Source organism: Peromyscus maniculatus, chromosome 11 (genome assembly GCF_049852395.1).
Source record: "Peromyscus maniculatus bairdii isolate BWxNUB_F1_BW_parent chromosome 11, HU_Pman_BW_mat_3.1, whole genome shotgun sequence".
NCBI classification, from domain to species: domain Eukaryota; kingdom Metazoa; phylum Chordata; class Mammalia; order Rodentia; family Cricetidae; genus Peromyscus; species Peromyscus maniculatus.
In genome coordinates this window covers 69,337,747-69,357,976 of record NC_134862.1, presented here as the reverse complement: position 1 = coordinate 69,357,976, position 20,230 = coordinate 69,337,747, and the positions used below count along the sequence as shown (strand labels likewise).

At 38.5% G+C, this 20,230-nt stretch overlaps 1 protein-coding gene across 18 annotated transcripts in view; it reads left to right on the top strand.

Moving 5' to 3' along the window:
- The window catches only part of Rabgap1l (RAB GTPase activating protein 1 like), a 566,460-nt gene that overhangs the window by 523,929 nt on the left and 22,301 nt on the right, over positions 1 to 20,230 (top strand). For 11 of the 18 annotated variants that reach the window (XM_042258403.2, XM_042258404.2, XM_076547797.1 and 8 more), the window contains 2 exons: positions 3,276 to 3,368; positions 14,954 to 15,064. In XM_042258403.2, the coding sequence (XP_042114337.1) occupies positions 3,276 to 3,368; positions 14,954 to 15,064 (204 nt within the window). Of the gene's footprint in view, positions 1 to 3,275; positions 3,369 to 3,558; positions 3,856 to 11,236; positions 11,417 to 14,953; positions 15,065 to 20,230 lie in introns of those variants that run through there. The other 7 variants (XM_042258405.2, XM_076547800.1, XM_076547801.1 and 4 more) reach the window with 2 other exon arrangements.

Here is a 20,230-nt window from a genome sequence, read left to right as displayed (position 1 = left end):
CTTTGCCAATAGTCACACCTCAGTGAAGTCAGAAAAATTCTTCTATTTTAACAATTCATGTAATTTCACAGGATTTACCCAATAGTCTAAAATATTTCTATCTCGGATTTCTTAGGCTTAGTCACATTTGAAAATCCATTTTGCACTGTACTGTAAAACAGCATAGTCACTGGTTCTGGGGATTAACCTGAAGGCGGTTTTGAGTGACTATTTTTCTACTTTGACTTCAAGTTAATTGTTTTCTTATAAAAATAAGTGCGTATTTTTTAAAGTTGAATAAGAGAAAATCAGTAAATAAAATGTGTATGAATATGGCAAAAAAGTTGCACCAGTGTCAGTAACATTGGGTAGCATTTCATCTGCAAGAGGGCCCACTCTCTGCAAGTAGGAATCTGGAAGAGGTCAGGGAGTGTGAAACTGCAGCAGTTCCATCCAGAATTTGGCCACAGTTGTTCAGCTTCTTCATCCTAAAGAAAAGGTTGAATCTCCAAAGGTCCCTCCCCCTCTGTTTAACTAATTCTGTGTAAGGGGATGTTTATTTCATGAGTCTCCATGTCAGGGCCAAGTACTGTGTCATATGTTTCTAACATGAATGATTCAAAGCACTGGTTCTGTCTGAAGATGCTGTCACCCCAGAGTATAGCTGTCATCCGGCATGCCAGCCCTTAGCTGCTGTAGTTCTGTCAGAGTTGGAATCCAGTTTGATTTTTCTATTTGGTTGGTTGGTTAAAATTAAAAAATAGGTTAGAAAACTAAATTCCAGGTCTTTTGCTAGGCAGAGCACTCTACAGAGGAGCTGTATCGCTGCCTTTTCTAAAGTGACATTTTGAAATATTGAGTGCTTGTTGTCAGTTGTCCTCATTTCCTGAATTCAGCCAGACGGGAAGTTCTGGAAAGGTAGAGGGTACTCAGCTGGTGAAAGAACCCACACACCACATCCATTCAGTGCTTAAAAGGAATGCTAGCTAATCTTTAACACATTCTTCAAGTGCATACCTCTGTTAAATTGATTTTTCTTAAGGGATAAACACCTATACTTGAGGTAATAGATTCTTTCAATTTTAATAATTTTCAGTTGACCTTTTGTTCTTTTAATGAAAATTAAATGAATTTAATGAAAACTACATACTGAACAGGTTTTCTGTAATTCCTTTCTTCAGTAAGAAAAATTGCAAATTTCCATATTCTCTAAAATATCATATAATTTGTATTTATTCCTGAACTGTAATGTTAGAATATGAAGACTCCATTTTCCTGATTACCTCATCCATACCAAGAATCTAAAAACGGCCCCACTTGCTCTCCCCCAGTCTTTCTCCTTTTGCATTGTTCCAATTACAGGTGGATGCTTGGTATCGCCCCATAGCACAAGATAAATAAGCTTGGAAGGTTTCCTAGCAACACATTGCTCTGGGAACCTGTTCTGTTTCCCCGAAGAAGATGAAGCCAAGCATTACAGAGTCTCAGCCAGATGGGAAGGATTCACTTACTGAGGGTGCTGAGTGCATTTAAATAATAATTATTTTATATATATATATATATGTATATGTATATATATATATATGAAAGTGTTAAATACCTTTTTTTCACATTGAAATGAGCTTGAGTTTTACATGTCAAAAGAATCTTAGTTAATAGTTTGAAGATTTTCAGGGAATAAGCTTGCTATAAGTTATTGATGAATAGATCCACTGCAGAACTATCTATAAAATACTTCCACATGGGACTGATGCTCAGCCTAAGTCCTGGTGGTATAGCAGTCCAGTGACAAAAACACTGAAATATTCTGGTCCCCTGGGAATGCTAGGGGACTCCATTCCCTTTCCCAGTACCCTTAGCGCCCTCCTCCCCTTGGATGTAGGTCATAGGTATATGTAAGCACCACTAGAAAGAAAAAAAGAAATTATATAGTTTTTATTATACAACAATGAAAGTGGACTTGATCATTCTCATAGAACAGAATAGATTCCTATACATTAATTTTTACTGAATATTTTTTATTAAAAATTTCTACAGACCAGGCAGCATTTTTGATAAATTATCTGTTTCATCATTTAATTCTCCTAGAATTTACCAGGTAGAAACTTATTTGCAATTTTGTAAGTAAAGAAACTGTGCTGGGCAGCTAAGTGTCTAGTTGTTGAAATATTACCATTCATAGATCGTGGTCATTCAAACACTAGTTTCTTTACTGAGAGTTCTGTAGCCCATATCCTGTGTTTATTCTTAGAATTCTAATATTGAAAAATTATGGTCTTTAGAGAAAAATGAACAACTATCTTTTTTGTTTTGTTTTGTTTTGTTTTGTTTTGTTTTGTTTTGTTTTGTTTTGTAACAGGCTCTCACTTGTAGCCTGGCTAGCCTGGAACTTGCTGTGGTAGACCAAGCCATCCTCCGAGTCACAGAGTTCTACCTGCCTCTGCTTCCTGAGTGTGCCTCCACGCCCAGTTTAACAGCTGTCTTTTGAAGATGGCATAATCTTAGCAGGAAATAGATGATTTGTTCCATTTTTATTGTTTTATTCAGCATAATCATTATTTCACATCCTCAGGTTTCAGTGTCAGACTTTACAGACTTTTTGCTTTATGATATTGCTATTTATTTATTTATTTATTTATTTATTTATTTATTTATTTATTTATTTATTTATTTATTTATTTATTTATTTATTTATTTGAGACAGGGTTTTGCTGTAGCATTGGAACCTGTCCTGGAACTCTCTCTATAGACCAGGCTGGCCTCAAACTCACAGAGATCCTCCTGCCTCTGCCTCCCCTGTGCTGGGGTTAAAGGCATGTGCCACCACTGCCTGGCTTAATTTTATATTTTTATAAAAAAAAGAAATGTTCACTTTTCAATATAATAGAGTAAATTATACCTAACAATAACTAAAATTAATAATATTAAATTTATTCACAAACTATGTTGTGACATCAGAAGTGTGGTAGAACAGGAACAAACTGATTATTTTTATAATATTGGAACAGAGCCATGCACATTTGCTTATCTACTGCCCATGGCACCTTTGGTCACAGTAGAGTTGAATGGTTATAACATCAGTGTTATGGCTTACAAAGTCTTCAGTGTACACTACCCTCTCCTTCACAGGAAAAGTCTATTAGACTCTATTCTAGAATCTGATTTTTACCCCACCTTTGAGTTGGAAATGTTGCTTTAGAATACCAGCAATATAATTGCAAAACATTTTAAAAGTGGTGGTTTTTTTTTAACAATATAAGGTTCTTATCTAACATGTTGTTCTCCAAACACTGCAGGTACCAACCAAAAAGCTGAAGAAATATGAAAAAGAATATCAGGCAATGCGGGAGAATCAGCTGCAACAGGAAGACCCAATGGATAGATACAAGGTATGAGAGACACTTGCTTGGCACTTAACAGGGCAGAAAGGACTTTATGTACCCTAATTCAGCAGTTGTGGTGAGTTCTGTTCCCTCTGCTCCACCCTGAACTATTCAGTTAGTGACATGCTGACTATGCCTGTGTCTTCATTTTCAACTGACTCCCAAGTATTCAACCATAATATTTCTTTTCTTTCAGTTTGTATATTTATAGGTAACTCCAGCTGTTGCATGTATACTGGGAATCTTCATGAGAAGCTGAGAGAAAGGGAAAAAGAAAGTGGCTTTCTGCTTTCAAAAATGAGGAAAATAAAACAGAAAATGCCAAAAAAGTACTGTCTTAGCTGTGCATGATCACTTCCACAGAGACTCTTAGATGTGACCATTCCAAGACTGACTCAAGGATGTTGCAAACTTGTCCCTGTCTGTAGCAGATGTTCAAAATCCAAACTCAGAAGGAAAAATAAAAACCACAAAAATATATCAAGCACAGTAATGTGTTTGTTGCAATGTTTCATTTTCACAAATCATAGGTAACATGACATTTGCATGCAGTTTCAGAATCAAAATTATTTCATTTGTATCTTCATTAGTTTGGTTATTTAAAAAATTGTGTCATCACAAAGATAGATCTTTTTAGTGGCAATTAACAGCATTGGCTACAGCATGCAGTGTTGGGAAACAGTGATTTGCAATTTATTTTTTAACCTTCTGAAATGTATTGTCTTCCTTTAGCTGTTTTAATTCTTGAGACTCATACAGATATATCAAAGTTCCTCTCGATACATCAATATCCAACTGATGCCTAAATACCATTCCAAAAAAAAAGTATGGTGGCAATCTTAATGGAATCGTTCACACTGAGATTGTTTTTATTTCCATAACCAGAGCTGCCTTTGTGGTTGGAAAAGTGTATGTTGACAGCAGTCACACTGTTGACTGAATAGAACAGCAAGAAATACTCACAGAGGAACATGGTGGACAGGGTCTATGGGTTTCATAGTCAAACCAACTTGAGTTAAAATCCTGGCTCACTGGAAAAGGCAAAAGGATTTGAAACCATAGATGAGGATTTTGATCCCTATGTTACTGGTCAGCATTTTGAGTCAGTCATTAACCCTTTCCTTGTTTGTAAAATGCATGGGCATGCATGATTTTGTGGTGGATTACTGTGAGATTGAAAGATGTCATATGTTAAGTACTCAGAGCATAATTGGTGTTTAATAAATGGTTATTGGTTTTTAAACGCCACTACCATAAGCATGACTAGAATAATATAACCTTGCTTGGCTCTGCCTCTCCAGTCCTTCACTGATCATCTTCATATTTTGTGTAACTATTACTACCCTATAGTCTTATCAGTCATACGTCTTCCTTTCCTCTAGAACTGACTTGAGAAATAAAAATAATTCCACATATGGTTATGATAGATAACAATGATCAGATTATATGCTCTTAGAGAAAGTTTGATGACTATCCACTATTATCTTCTCAGTAAATCCAGTTTTAATGCCGGACCTATGGTACAGAAAGGCTTGAATGGACTCATGATGAACTGTTAAAGATCAAATGAAAGCCCTTTAATTGTTTGATCATTCATATCTTCAGAATATTATGAATAAAGTGATATCAGATAAAAGAGAAGGAAATAATGGCTCAAACTTACATAATTACAGTCAAAAGCTGAGCACAGTTGTATGCACATATATAGCTCTCTGTGACAAGAGGATCATTCAGGTCCAGGAGTTTGAAACCAGCAGCCTAGTGAGACCCCATCTAAAAACACAAACTAAAACAACAAATGCCTCACTGAACCCAAAGAGGCTGTAAAACAGCTCAACTGTAACAGTGTCTTACATCCTTTTTGTCAAAGCAGATGTGTATAAACATCATGTATAAACTGTAAGATTATTTGTACAGTTTTATTGATATAAAATCAACTGTTTTAAAAGTAGATATTTTAGATTCAAGTACTGTGGGGCTTGGTTTTTTTGTTTGGTTGGTTGGTTTTACTTTGAGAGACTCTTACTGTGTATTCCAGGCTGATCTTCATCCCATTGTAGCCTTTTATTTGAACATGTCACACACCCTCTATCACTATTTCTTTGTTATGATTTTAGTGGCTTTCTAGTATATTGTGTAATCAATATTTCTATACCTTTTAAATAATGTTTAGGTATTAGCCCCAATGATCTACTTGGTGAAATTATAATCAAGTTGTAATTATATTTCAAGCTAGTAATTGCCAACTATTTTAGTTCTAGCTATCAACAGATTTGGTCCTTGAGGTACACAAAAATCTGGTTTAAGAATTAAATTAAGGTCAGCTGGAGAGATGACTCTTCCAGGTAAAACCTCCTGTTTCCAAGCCTGATGGCCTGATTGAATTTCCTGGACCCACAGGTTGAGGAGAAAACTGACTCCCTAAATTTGTCCTCTGATCTTTACACTCATACTGTGGCATATGTGTGCCTACACATATAACACACAGATAAGTAACAGCTTGGTATAGTGGTTCATGCCTTTGATCTCAGTACTCCTGTGACAGAGGTAAGTGGATCTCCAAGTTCAAGGCCAGTCTTGTCTACAGAGCAAGTTCCAGGACAGCCAGGGCTACACAGAGAAACCTTGTCTCCAAAAAATGGAAAAAGAAAGGAAGAAAGAAAGAAAGAAAGAAAGAAGGAAGGAAGGAAGGAAGGAAGGAAGGAAGGAAGGAAAGAAGGAAGGAAATAAATACATTTAAGGAAATAAATTGTAATTATCTTAATATAACAAAGTATCTTAAAAATACATTTGGCATCTTCTGATCTCTTTGGGGGAACAGGCACTTTTCATTATTAGGGAAGATCTTGAAAACATTGAGAACTCACACCTGTTCAGGAACAATTTCTCCTTCACCATTGGAACCCATCTTGCATAAATTGCCATGTCAACCTCCAGCTTGCCATATGGCAAGAGAGTTGGAAAGACTGAGTTTTTAAAAACAAAAACAAAACCCAGAAATGTCATACCATAAACTGTTCCAATTTAGTGCTATTATTTCTCCCATACTTGATGGCACTGAAAAAGGGCTTTTGCATAAGTGAGAGCTGGCAAATGTTGCTCTTTACAGTCACACTTTTTGCTGTACCAATCTAAACATGTGGCCTAGGGGTATACCTCAAGGGTAAAGCACTTGCCTAGCACGTGTGAGCCCATTGGTTCAATGAACAGTTGCATCCCCCTTCATGCCCTCCCATCTAACTGTGCTCTTTGTGCCTATTATATTGTCAGTTTATATTACTGGATTAATTACATGCTACACCTCAGTCCCAACCATGAATAAAGAGAAGGAATGGTGTTGGTATAATTTTAAAGTTATAAGCATGATGAAATGTTGAGCAATTCGGTAGTGGTGATGGCTATACAGTTTCATGTAACTGAATTGTATACTAAAGCATCGTTTTGTTACATGTGATGAACAGCTGCAGTCCCAGAACAGAAGAGGCTGAGGCAGAGAGAGGGTCAAGAGTCTGAAGCCAGTTTACGCTACATAGTGAGACCATAGCTCAACAATCCCTTTTCAAAAAGCACATAATTTTATGGTGTGCAAATTAAATCTATACCCTCATCCAAGACAAATGTTCCAGAATATTGACTTTTAGACTACCCTCTTTCTTTTCTACTTTCTCTTTTTTCTTTATTTTTGGTATGTGTGTGTATGTGTGCATATGCATATGCAAGTGCATATACAAGTATGTGCAAATGGGCATGGAGGCTAAATGTCAGTGTCCAGTGTCTTCCTCAGTTATTCTCGGCCTTATTTTTTGAGATGGGATTTCTCACAGAACCTGAAGCTCACTAATTTGGGTACTCAATGAGCTCACACACAGCTACACTGTTTGTTTGTTTGTTTGTTGCTTTCTTGTTTGCCTTTAATGTGGGTGCTAAAGACCTAAACTCAGGCCTTAATGCTTGCATGACAAGCACTTTACCAACTAAGTCCTTTCCCCAACTACTGTATTTTCTGTGAGATAGTGTTTCCCATGTCCTAGGCTGGACTTGAACTCACTGTGTAGTTCAAGCTGAAGATGACTGTCAAAGTTCTGAGCCTCTTGCCTCTACTTCCTGAGTGCTGAGATTACAGGTAAAAGCCACCATTCCTTGTTCATGTGATGCTTCGAACTGGACTTTGAGCCCAGGACTTCTTGCACACTAGGCAAACATTCTACGAATCAGCTACATCCCCAATCCACCCACCATTTCTTCTGTGAGCCCCAAGTTGCTTCTGTCAAAAGAGAGTACTTATATAGATGTCATACTTGTGCAGAGGAGATCTTTCGTCAAAATTTGAGCTAATTAATGACTGTTGAACAATATAAATGGTGCATTCATTTTTAGTGTTGCTCAGTAATTTCTAAGTAGGATATGTGGTGTTCCTATCCATATATTTACACATAGAGTAATAAGCACAAACATTCACACTACCTAATCTGGCATCAAATTTGTATTGAGACCCAGGGAACCCTCAAAAAACTGCTTACAGCCTTTATTGGTGCCTTTCTGTTTAACTCCATAAGACTCCAAAAGAGAAAGATTTTTTTTTCTTGAGAGTAAATATACAGCATTAATTCTAAACCTCTTTTTTCCTGCTTCTTAACCTGATTAAATAATGTCATGTTTGTTTATATATTCTGACCTTTTGATTTGTAAATTTGATTGAGTTCAAATGGAGAAAATGTGAGTTATGGATATGGCTAATGATGTCCCCAGAAAATACACATTTATAGATAGATATATCTTGTTTTAAAACATTTTAAAATTAGTAATCAAACCCACCAAACAGATAACAATGTTAGAAAGCAAGATTCTTTATCCCACACGGAGGGCTGGTTGCTTTCATTGTGGGGAAAGAATTTCAGTAATAGAGTCAACTGGTGAAGCTTCTAGAGAACTACAGCCATCATCCACCTTTAAGGAAAAAAGATACACTTTTTCTTGTTTAATTAAGAGCTGCTGATAGCAATGTGGGTCAGGTCTGTAAAAACACAAGTAATTAATTAAATTCAGTGAATTTCCCAAAGCATAGGAAGGGCTGCCTGTTCTGTAGAGGGAGATCCTGGGAAGAATGTAGACTATTTAAACTGTTGGGTTTAAGATATGCATAATAACATAAACGTATAATTTACAGGTTAAATATATAGCCCTGTTCAGTATAGTTAAGCATAGACTGTTTAACTGCCTTCACAAGCTTAGTTAGACATAGTAAATTTTGTAAAGTCGAAATGAAATTCATACAGCATAGGTAGTGGGTAAGAGCATGCCTAGCATGGGGACACCTCTGGATTTGATCCCTAGAACCTACCAAACCAATACAAAGCTAAACAAAATATAATTCAAATAGAAATGGTTCTCCTTTTTTTTTTTCACTTTTTGATGACTTCTTTATTGCTTATTATTTCTTATTACTCAATGGTTTTTGTACATATTTATCTTTGGAATGACGCCCATGGTTACTCTCAAGAGCATAGCACAGATTTTTAATTATTTTTGTATTCTTTTTTATCTATTCTTTGTGTCTTTCACATCATGCATGATGGATTGTGGGGGGGTTGGATTATTTATTTTGTTTTTAGAGACATTGTTTCCTTTTTTAAATTTTTGTTTATTTATATTTTATGTATGAGTGTTCTGCATGTATACCTGCATGCTAGAAGAGGGCATCAGATCCTGTTATAGATGGTTATGATCCACCATGTGGTGGCTGGGAATTAAACTCAGGGCCTCTGGAAGAGCACCCAGTGCTCTTAACTGCTGAGGCATCTCTCCAGTCCCAGAAATGATTCTTTTAATGAGTTCTGTAAATCATACTAAATTTTTCTTTCTTACCTGCAAAAGAGAAGGTGGTGATTTTATTTCTATTTATTTATTTATTTAACTTATTTAACATTAGTGTTTTGGGCCTTTACTTAATGGATGTCAAGAGAAGTAAATTTATCCTTGAAAAATGTTCTACCAATGAAAATAAGTATATGTGTTATTTCTTTCATATCATAGAAACTGTTGTTGGCTTTGGGGAATACATACCCTATAAATTAAGGTGTTTTTAATGAGTAGTAATGGACATGAGGATGGTTCCTGTTTGCTTGTGATAAACAGAATTTATTTATCACTGTGTTAAACTTGAGAAGGTTCCATATTCTTCTGAGCCTGGATAACACTGTTACCTATTGTAGCTGCTGAAGAATATAGCTAAGGAGGAGCAGATGGCTTTGAATGGTGCTGCCCCTGACTCAGTCACGTTTCACATGTGGAGCTATAAAAATATTAAGCATAAGAGAATTTTTTACTGGGTCTATCATCGATCTCTAGCACCCTCCAATGTTTTTCTTGTATTGTTAGAAACTTTTGGGGGTTGGGGATTTAGCTCAGTGGTAGAGCACTAAGGCCCTGGGTTCAGTCCTCAGCTCCAGAAAAAAAAGAAAAAGAAAAAAAAAAGAAACTTTTTATTCCTGTTATTGTTGAGAAAACTATATGACAATAATTTGTTTCTATATCATGTGTAACTATTTACTTTTTGTGTGCCATTTTTGAAGACAGGGTCTCTCACTAACACAGACTGGCCTGGGAACTCACTATATAACCCACTTTATCTGTGTGCTAGAATAGAAAGCCACAATGGCTTGTGGGCCACATCTGGATGACTGGTGTGTTGTTTTTGTTCTACACAGTGACAGTCATTTCAGCGTGGAAATGTGGCCTGTGGTGCTGAAATGTTTACTCTCCATTGCTAGAGTACCACCTGAGTTTGCAGGGGCTGTTGTTTGTTTGTTTGTAGTGCCTAAAGAAATACAGTGTTTTGCCTCCTGTAGTTACTTCTGCAAAGTTTTATTTTTAGTTTGACACTTGAAATGTTTAAATTTCTGTAAGAAAGATGAAATTGAATGTGATGAGAAAAGGAAGAAAGCATTAAGTATTTTCCAATATCCAGAGGTTTCTCTTGAATTTTCATTTATAGGTGAAATAGATATCTAAGCATTTCATCTTTGTTGATAAAAAAAACTGACTTTTGAAAATCTAAGTTTGATGATTAACTCTTTTAAATGTCCAAAGGCTAGAGAGTTGGCTCAGTGGTTAAGAGCACTGGTTGCCCCTCCAGAGGACCCTGGTTCAATTCCCATCACCTACATGGCAGTTCACAACTGTCTGTAACTCCAGTTCCAGAGGATCTGACACCCTCACACAGACATACACGCAGGCAAAATACCAATGCACATAAAAAATAAAAATTAAAAGAAGCATTTTTTTAAAGAAAACTTTCAAGAGTGAATGGTTTTCTTGCTAATAAAATTGTGCTGGATCTGTGAGAGAAACATTTTCTCCTGACCCTTAAATATTTTTAAAGCCTGTGCCAAGAATTCATCATAGCAGCAGACAACACACCCAAAATATTGTGTGGTTTACATAGCCACTGCCTTCCGCATCACTTTTTCCTGAAAGCTGAGTTCATTTTCTTTTCCTGCCAGTTATCATTTCTCTGGTTTCTCCTCACCATCCCTTAAATGGCTTCTCAAAAACTTCAGCATCCAGAAATAAACAGGCAGTTTCCCATTTGCTTTTCCCTGCTTAACAGTTTCAAAGAGGAACTATTCTGCAAGCCTTCTGATCTTGTCCTATGAGGAATTTCCTCCCACCCAGCATTAACACAAAATCAACAAGTCATCTGTAGTTGCTAATATTTCCACACACGGCATTTTCATTTTCATAAGTCATGCAAACTACAAATAGCAGTGTTGGAGAGGGAGGAGTTTTCAAGCCTGAGTCCTCCTGAGTTGAGACTTGCCCACTGGCTGCCTCGAGTATACTTTTCCATTGAATGTTTGCAGTCACAGAGAGAACTTCACTATATGGCGTTCTGAACAAACAGTGAGAATATTAACAAGTGTCTGTTTCTGTTACTGCCATTTCCTACATGTATTAGTAGGTGTGCAATTTCACTGGATATTCCTCTTTTTTTTTTTTCAATTGTCTTTGTACCTATGGTTGAAAACGGTAGTTGGTCTATGACCTTTGAGGAGGTAAGTTGTTTTTTTTTTCAATCTGTGTGTGTCTGTATTAGTGTCTGTCTCTGAAAAAAATGCAGTATCGTCCTCCTAAAAGTTACTAACCAAACTTTCCCAGTTGTGCAAGTCCTGTGCAAGAGGGAGGGAGGGGGGAGGGAGGGAGGGAGGCACTGAGGAAAGCTGTATGGTTTTTGTTCAAATGGTGTCAGCTGTGTGAGATGGAGCATGTTTCAGAAGTGTGATGTGCAGGTTACATAAGCTATGCCTCCTGTAATCTTTTCTGAAAGGCAAGAGGAACCATCTGCCTGATTTGTTTCCAGGCTCTGGGATATTGACACATCTGTCCTTACTAACATCCACTGTGTGGATATCTGCGCTGGCTGAAATTACTCAGCTGACTACATGGTCTCTCCCTTGGGCAGATCCTTGGTTTAAAATGAACCGAGACTGTCAAACCCAACTTTGTCCCTAGTTTTAAGAAAAATTTTGTTTTCAAAGTGGTCAGTTCTGAAAATAGTTTTAGCTCCTTAGGGAAGACTAACAAAGACACCTAAGCGGTTATATTATGTTTTAATCCTTTGTGTGTTTGGGCATGTTCGTCACAGGAAATCCCTGTCCCCGCAGCAGACTCTCACAGTTGTACTCAGTCGCATTCCATGCCTCTGGCTACCCAGGATTGCCCTCTGGAGGATGATACTGCATTTTTGGCCCCATAGCTTGCTTTCCCTCGTCTGTGAGTGCAGAGCAGGCACCTGACACTTCCCACTGTGCTGCTTGCTTTGCAGACACCACACTGAAGCTGCTTGCTAAAGCAAAAGCCAATAGGCATGCCTCATGAGCCAGTCTGCTTCCCAGGGACTCTCAGACACTTCTTCAGAGCCCCCCTTGTTCTTACCCCTTTGGTTGTGTGACTGTGATGAAGGGTTCAAGTTTCATCAGTTAGGAGAAGTTTCTAGTCAGAATTTCCGCTGTGCTCACTCACAGCTTGCTTCTGTAATACATAATCCATCAGACCTGTGCTTTATTGAGAGTGGAGTTGCTACCTGGTACTACTTTTAAATACTTGAGTAAGTAACTTTCCCATGGACATCATATGACTACCTGGAGGTTAACACATTCTGAACACAATAGCAGCAACCTGAAAAACTGGTAATATAGCAATATGATGTAAATAATAGTTGAGAAAGCACTTTCTATCTTCGTGTTCTGGGAGCACAGTCTCAGTAGAAACAGGACGTGGAACTCAGGAACAGGTGGTGGAGAAGTCTTATCTTGGCCTCTTGAAAGGATTTATCAAGAAATGAGAAAAATCTCTTCTCCACCCAAGCAGTCTGCCTTGTGAAATATGTGATGTGGAAATCATACTGCGTTACTGTTGTTTCCTGGCAAAGAGATATTTATTGAAAAAGTTTCTGAAATATGTTTTAAAAATCTGAGTTTTCTGTAAGCACATGAGTCATGTCTGCAAAGAATTCATAGACATCTCAGAAATACAAACTCTCCAGCCCCTGGTAGAAATTGGGTTCCATCAGCAGAGGTTCTGCCTCAGAAGCCTTTTCATATCTATTACCCGTGTACTTCAGTGGGCAAGTGGAGCTGTGGGAACACAGATTTTTAACAAATACAAGATCCCCTACCTATCCAGGGAACACTGTCTTTTCAGGAACATAAAGGGCAAAGAACTTCTCAGGTGTTACATTGTGTCTTGGTCACTAGAAAAGGTCCAGTGTGGTTTATGTAGAAAATGACCTTGTTTAGCAATAGACTTAAATCTTCTTCTTCTTCTTCTTCTTCTTCTTCTTCTTCTTCTTCTTCTTCTTCTTCTTCTTCTTCTTCTTCTTCTTCTTCTTCTTCTTCTTCTTCTCTTCCTCTCCTCCTCCTCCTCCTCCTCCTTCACATTTTAGTGTTTTAGCCCCTCTAGTAGAATTGAAATTCTGAATTGAAGGAGTTTAACAAAAGTTTTTTAAATCCTATTTTAATTGTATTATAGTCATTCTAGAAAACTTGGGGACATTTCAAGAAGAGAAAGATAATACTAAAACTAACCTACTGCCTACAGCTGATATCTGTTGATCATATTGTTATAAAAATTGGATTTTCTAGCTATTTTTAGAAAATTTTGTCTAGTATGTATTAATATATGGAATTCAATCATGAATTTTCTTTAAAGTATTGAGTAATTTAGAATTTCTCTTTTGCTTTTAGTAGATATGTTTTGTAAGAGGCTGTTTATATCCCCCAGCTGTCTCTGTCCATTTTTTCCAAATGAAAAGACGTCATCAAAGTGTAGGTCTACCATTCAACTTCTCTGCTGACCTTCCTGTTTATGGGTCCTCAGTCTCCATGAAAGACTCAGGACTTGCTCTTACTGTCTGTTTTATAGACCGGATTCAGAAGAGGGCAGTGGGTTATTAAGGATTAGTTTCTCTGTTTAAGAAACACCATGTTGTTCTGCAACAGGTGATTAATCCCCACCTCTAGTGTGCCATGCCATACCATCTTCAGAACATACACGTGTCTTCTGTTTTTGCAATGCTTTGCCTGGGTTTGCCACTCTTTTAGAAAACACTGACAGAGCTGTAAATCTAAAACCAGAAAGAGCTTGTTACACTGAAGCTCTTCCTGTCAGTCCCCTTTGGAGTCTCCTGCAATCAACAGTAACAAAGAAAACATTTTGGATAGTGTGTGATATAAGGCACCAAGCTGCTATTCTGAAATAGACATGCATACTCGGTTCACAGCTAGTAGAGAGGTGCCTTGCTTCCTAAAAGTCACTTAATTCATTCATCATAACAAACTTTTCCTGAGAGTTCAAAGTAGGAGAAAAACAACTCAATATTGTATTTTATCCAGAATCATTTAGAATCATTATCCAGAATAAACATTTAGTAAGTACTTTTCAGGGCCCATTGCTCTCGGTAACACAAAAACAGGTATGTGAAGAAGTAAATATATCTTAAATAAAGAATACAACAATCAGCTGGTAGAGAATCACAAACTCACATGTCTTCTTTTTTCCTTTTGAACCCACATATTTTGATTTTGGGTTTACTGTTTTTAAGCAGCTTCAATTCATTTGGCTCCTCATCTTAGAGAAGCAATTTGGAAAAAAAAAAAAAAAAAAAAAAAAAGACCAGCGTCATTTCTGTGTGTCCTGTAGACTATTTTCTCTAGATGTCAAACTGTGCATGCTTCAAATAAGAATTGTTTGTGTCTGTGTTCTAGGTCTATATGAAAAGCTCCCATAATTGGGAGCATATTTCCAACTGTGCTCTGTGTGGAGCATCTTACCTAATGAAGTTCTGTCTGGAGGTTTTAGGGGGTGGTTGTTAAACTTCACTGGTAGAGAACCGCATCCGCACTGCTGGCTAAACTCACTGTTGTTTCCCTGACAGCATCCTGCCTTCCTGTGCCACTGCGCCTTCTCTCTTACACCTTTGAGAGTTCACTTTGTTGCTGTCGCTTGCCCCACCCCCACCCCCACCCCCGCCAGTATCTACTCGTATGTGCAGGCACTGATATGTACTTCTGGCTGTTGCTCTTTTTCTTCAGAGGGAGAACCGAAGATTACAGGAAGCCAGCATGAGGCTGGAACAAGAGAATGATGACCTTGCCCATGAACTAGTGACAAGCAAAATTGCTCTTCGGAATGACTTGGATCAGGTAAGTTTGTCCTTCACTGAATAAAAAAATACTATAACAGCTTCTTTGAGGTTGAGGACCAAGGTGCCCCGGAAGTATTCCCTAAAGCTTGCCCTGTTCTTTTGCTTTGGTTTGGTTTTTTGTTTGTTTTGTTTTGTTTTGAGACAGGGTTTCACTATGTTGCTCTGGCTATCCTGGAACTCACTCTGTAGACCAGGCTGGCCTGGAAGTCATAGAGATCCACCTGCCTCTGCCTCCCAAATGCTGGGGGAGTTAAAGGTGAGCACCACCTCCCCTGTGCTTGCTCTACTCTTGACATGAGTGAGCTGTGGGATAGATGACTGAGTGGGGGCAGGTAGGAAAGGACGGCCTGCGTTCATTACAGAGAGTGGAAATGCAAGTCCTAGAGAAAGGTTATTTCCAAACAACTTCTGTGACGACATACTCTTTAAATCCTATAGCAAGTCTTTCCTCTGCCAGTACTTTCCCTAAACCAAGAGCTGCCAGTATAATTACCCCAAAATATTAGTCAGCAAGAGTATACTAATGCCACTTTGACATTTAGAGACCTCTTTCTGCTATAGTAGTAGTTCTCCTCTGTGACATGTAGAATCAGATGTGGAGAACGTACATTAAGAGATAGGCCAGGTGTGCCAATACTGTCTTTAATCCTAGGAATCAAGAGGTGGAAGGAGGAGGATCAGGAGTTCAGCTTCAAGGTTAGCCTGAGTTACATAGGAGACTATCTCATCAAACAAAACAAGAAGGAAAAACAAAGGGCACTGTTCAAGAAGAGCTGAACTGTTGAGTTGACAGGCATCTTAGTGGCTAAAGACAGACTGCCTCTGGGAATCTTCCTAACTGTATACCCTGGGCAGTCTAGAGGTATGAAAAGTGTCTACCTCATAGGGGTGATGTAAGAATTCAGAACACCCTTCAGTTGTGTGCTGGCTAGTTGTATGTCAGCTTGACACAAGCCAGAGTCATTTAAGAAGAGGGAACCTCAATTACAAAAAAGCCTACAGACCCACTGTGGGCAAGCCTATGTTATATTTTTCTTGATGGGAATGGGAGGGCTCAGCTCACCGTGGGTGGTCCTGCACAGGTGGTCCTGAATTGTATAAGAAATCAGGCTGAGCAAGCCAGTATGTAGTAGCACTTCTTTATGGCCTTTGCATCAGCTCCTGTGTCCAGGTCCTGCCCTGTTTGAGTTCCTGCCCAGAACTTCCTCAGTGGTAAACCATTACCTGAAAGTGTAAGATGAAATAAACCCTTTCCTCCCTAAGTTGCTTTTGGTTGCTGTGTTCTATCACAGCAATAGAAACCTAACTAAGACAAGTAGTGTGTGTTCATTACCTGGTAGCTGTTGCCAGGAAACCCTTTGATTGTTGGGCTTCCCTTGTTCCTCGCTGACAGTCTTTGGACTTCCTGTTTTCTTTTGCAAGCATTTTCAGAATGATTGCTAAGATGGAAGAATTCATGTACAGTTTTAAATTTCTGCTGTTTTCCACCTTCTAAAATGAAAATATTCAAAATAGACCAATGTCAGAAAAATTGAGACTTTTGAATCTGAAAGATTATTATTGCCTGTATGGTGACTGGATAGTTATAGGATTTAAACACAAATTCACTAATAATGTACTCTGCTTAAAATTAAAGGATAGCTTAAAATGGTCTCTGGCACAACTTTTTTTTTAAATCTCCCATCTTAAACATCTAATTTTGTGACTCATTTTTTTTTAATTTTTTAAATGTTTTGTAAGATGTGTGCATGGTGCTTGAGGAGGCCAAAAGAAAAAGTTGGATACCCTGGAACTATAGTTAGGGACCTTTGTGAGCTGCCATGTAGGTGCTGGGAATTAAACTTGGGTCCTCTGCAAAAGCAGTATGTGCTCCTAATACAGAGCCATCTCTCCAGCCCCAACTCAGAAGTTTTTATATGGGAGGTAAAACCTAACTATTAAGGCAAATAATAATAAGAGGGCAGGATGAAGCTGGGCAGAACCAGCATTAAATCTGAATTTTTTTTTTCTGCCCAAAGCTAGAGATTGAACCACAGGATTCGGGTATGCTGGGCAAGTACTTTACCATTGAACTGCATTTCCAACCCCTAAATTGACTTTGAAAATAAAACAAACAAACAAAAACAAATTGTTGTAGCTAGAGTTTTCCGCCTTGCCCACAGTCAGGACAAATCTTTGTCACCCGCCAGTCCCACAGCCGCTCAGACCCAACCAAGTAAACACAAAGACTTATATTGCTTACAAACTGTATGGCCGTGGCAGGCTTCTTGCTAACTGTGCTTATAGCTTAAATTAGTCCATTTCCATAAATCTATACCTTGCCACGTGGCTGGTGGCCCACCGGCATCTTCACATGCTGCTGGTCATGGCGGCATCTGGCAGTCAGTCCTTCTGCCTTCCTGTCCTTTGATTTCTCCTCTCTGTTAGTCCCGCCTATCCTTCCTGCCTAGCCACAGCCGATCAGGTTTTATTTATTGATCAATCAGAACAACTTGACATACAGACCATCCCCCAGCACAGCCAAGTGCAGACCATCTCAGACACCTGCACTCAGGCCCACGGTCCTAATCATCCTCTATGCGGACCTGCTGGGTAACGCCACAAAGAACCCAAGAAGGGCTCCCACAGGACATACAGAACATCCCACAGCAAATTGTGCTACTTGGAGAACAGGGACTAGAAGGTAGAAGAAGAGGACCATTTCATTCCTTTAACAACAAATTCTATTCCTCCTAGTCCATTTGGAAGTTGATAGAAGTCAGGAAAGAAGGATGTGGCTAAGGGCCAGAGCTGAGGAAGGCCTCCAATCACTTAGGGCCAGTTCAGCATGACCTCAGGAATGCAGGGTTAAAGGGAAAGTCTCTGTTTACATACTCGCTTCCTGGGTACATGTACTCGCCCCCTGGTTCTACCATTTTGAATCATTTGTTCTCTATTAATTTTCTTAAGATGGTTAACTAAGTAAAGAAAATGGAAGGTTTGTGCTCAGTGGGGATACAGTGAAATGAACTAGAAAGAAAATGAAAGTTATTTGGTAGTTTGTAGTAAACCTACATAATGCTTAAGCAAATAGTTATATTTTAGTGATTACTTTCTGTATGCTAAGCACTGTGCATATTAACTTATAAGTATTGTCTCCATTAATCTTCCTGATAATCCCATGAAGCAAATACTTTTTAATATATATGATAGTAGGGACATTAATTTCAAACCTCTGAGATTTTGCCCTGCCTGATCACTCAGTATAAGAATGAAAACCACCATACTTGACCCACCAGTCTCTCTGGTAACCAGAGAGGTGATCAGACATCTGTGCAACATGGATACCTGCTTCTGAAACAACGATTCCAGTTTAGCAATAACAAAAATGGACAAATCAGCTGTGCCTAACAAGCAGATGTCTAGTGAATTCCTTCCTCTGTCTCCCAGTCAGCGAGTCTCTCTCTTGAGGTCATTTATGTCTTTTCTTTCTCTGCCTGGCCTTGAACCTCTCTCTGATGTCTGTATATTCTTACTGTGTCTGTCATTGCTTTTTCACTAAGACAGAATAGAGAACAAATTGGAAGGTGAATGTAGTCCTCAGTACAAGAAAAACTAAAGCTTCAGGGATACCAAAGTCCATGGATTGCCTAGAGAAGGGGCCTCAGTTTTACATTTCAGTGTGACTCTGAGGCCTCTAATTCAGATTATTTATCAGTTTCACTCCTTTGGAAAGCTGTCTTTTTTGCTGGCTGTGCCACAGCTTTTGGTGGGGGTGTCACTTTCCTGGTTCTCCCCTCGCCCTCTCTCCTCTCTCTCCTCTCTCTCGTGGTTTTTTTGAAACAAGGTTTCTCTGTGTAGTCCTGGCTATCCTGTAACTCACTCTGTAGACCAGGCTGACCTCAACCTGAGAGAGATATGCCTGCCTCTGCCCCTCAAGTGCTGGGAACAAAGTGTGCGCCACCACTGCCTGGCAATTTTCAGTCTCTTTGTTGGTGTTTTATTTTATTTATTTGTTTTTTAATGAATTTTGGTACAAAATGAGTTCACTGTTTTTCCCGCAATAACAGACGTCTTTTTAAAATTTTTTTTTTAATTTTATTCATTTTATTTTTTTCAGACAGGTTTCTCTGTGTAGCCCTGGCTGTCCTGGAACTTGCTCTGTAGACCAGACTGTCCTTAAACTCACAGATATCTGTCTGCCTCTGCCTCCCAAGTGCTGGGATTAAAGGTGTGGGCCACCATGCCCAACTTTGTTAGGGTTTTAGCTGCTCTTTCATGCTAGGCCTCAGGTCTTTTCAAAGTGTTCTGCTGTAGCACCAATTGTTAGAAGGTCTTATTAATAAAAACAAACCCCCCCCCCCAAAAAAAAAAATAAAAACAAACCCAGAGCCAGGTATTGGGGTGAACGCTGGAAGATCAGAGAAGCAGAACCAGCCACAGCTAACCTTACCTCGCCAATTCCTCACCTGATCTCAAGTTTCCTCAGACTGGAAGCCTCTGTGTCCTCATCAGAATGGATCTCAGCTGAACTGCTGCTCAAAAGCCTAAAAGCTTAGCAGACTTTAGTTCCTGGTTTTCGCATCTTATATACCTTTCTGCTTCCTGCTATCACTTCCTGGGATTAAAGGCATGTGTTACCATGCCTGGCTGTTTCCAGTGTAGTTTTGAACTCACAGAGATCTGGATGGATCTCTGCCTCCGGAATGCTAGGATTAAAGGTGTGTGTGCCACCATTTTCTGGCCTCTATATCTATCTAGCAGCTGTTCTGTTCTCTGACCCCAGATAAGTTTATTAAGGTGCACAGTATATTGGGGGACACAATATCACCACATTCTCCCTCACTGGACCCACTGGGATAAGGCTTCATATTTTGTCTTTGTGTCTGGAAACCCACACACATCATTAATCTTGTGGAATGGTTATTTCTGCTTGGTGCTAATTCAACTTTTGAGGCAAGCATTATTTTAGAGCCCTCACTTTACAAATGAGAAAGCTGATATACTTCAACTTGAAAAGTTATCCTTTAAAAGTAGAGATTTAAAGAATGAATATGAAAGTTTACTTACTAAAATATTACTTATAAGAAATAAAATATAGAAATGATATAATGATAGTACTTCTATAAAACATGTTTTTGGAATTTTTTTAAAATAATGAGGCTAGAAAAATAATATACATTTC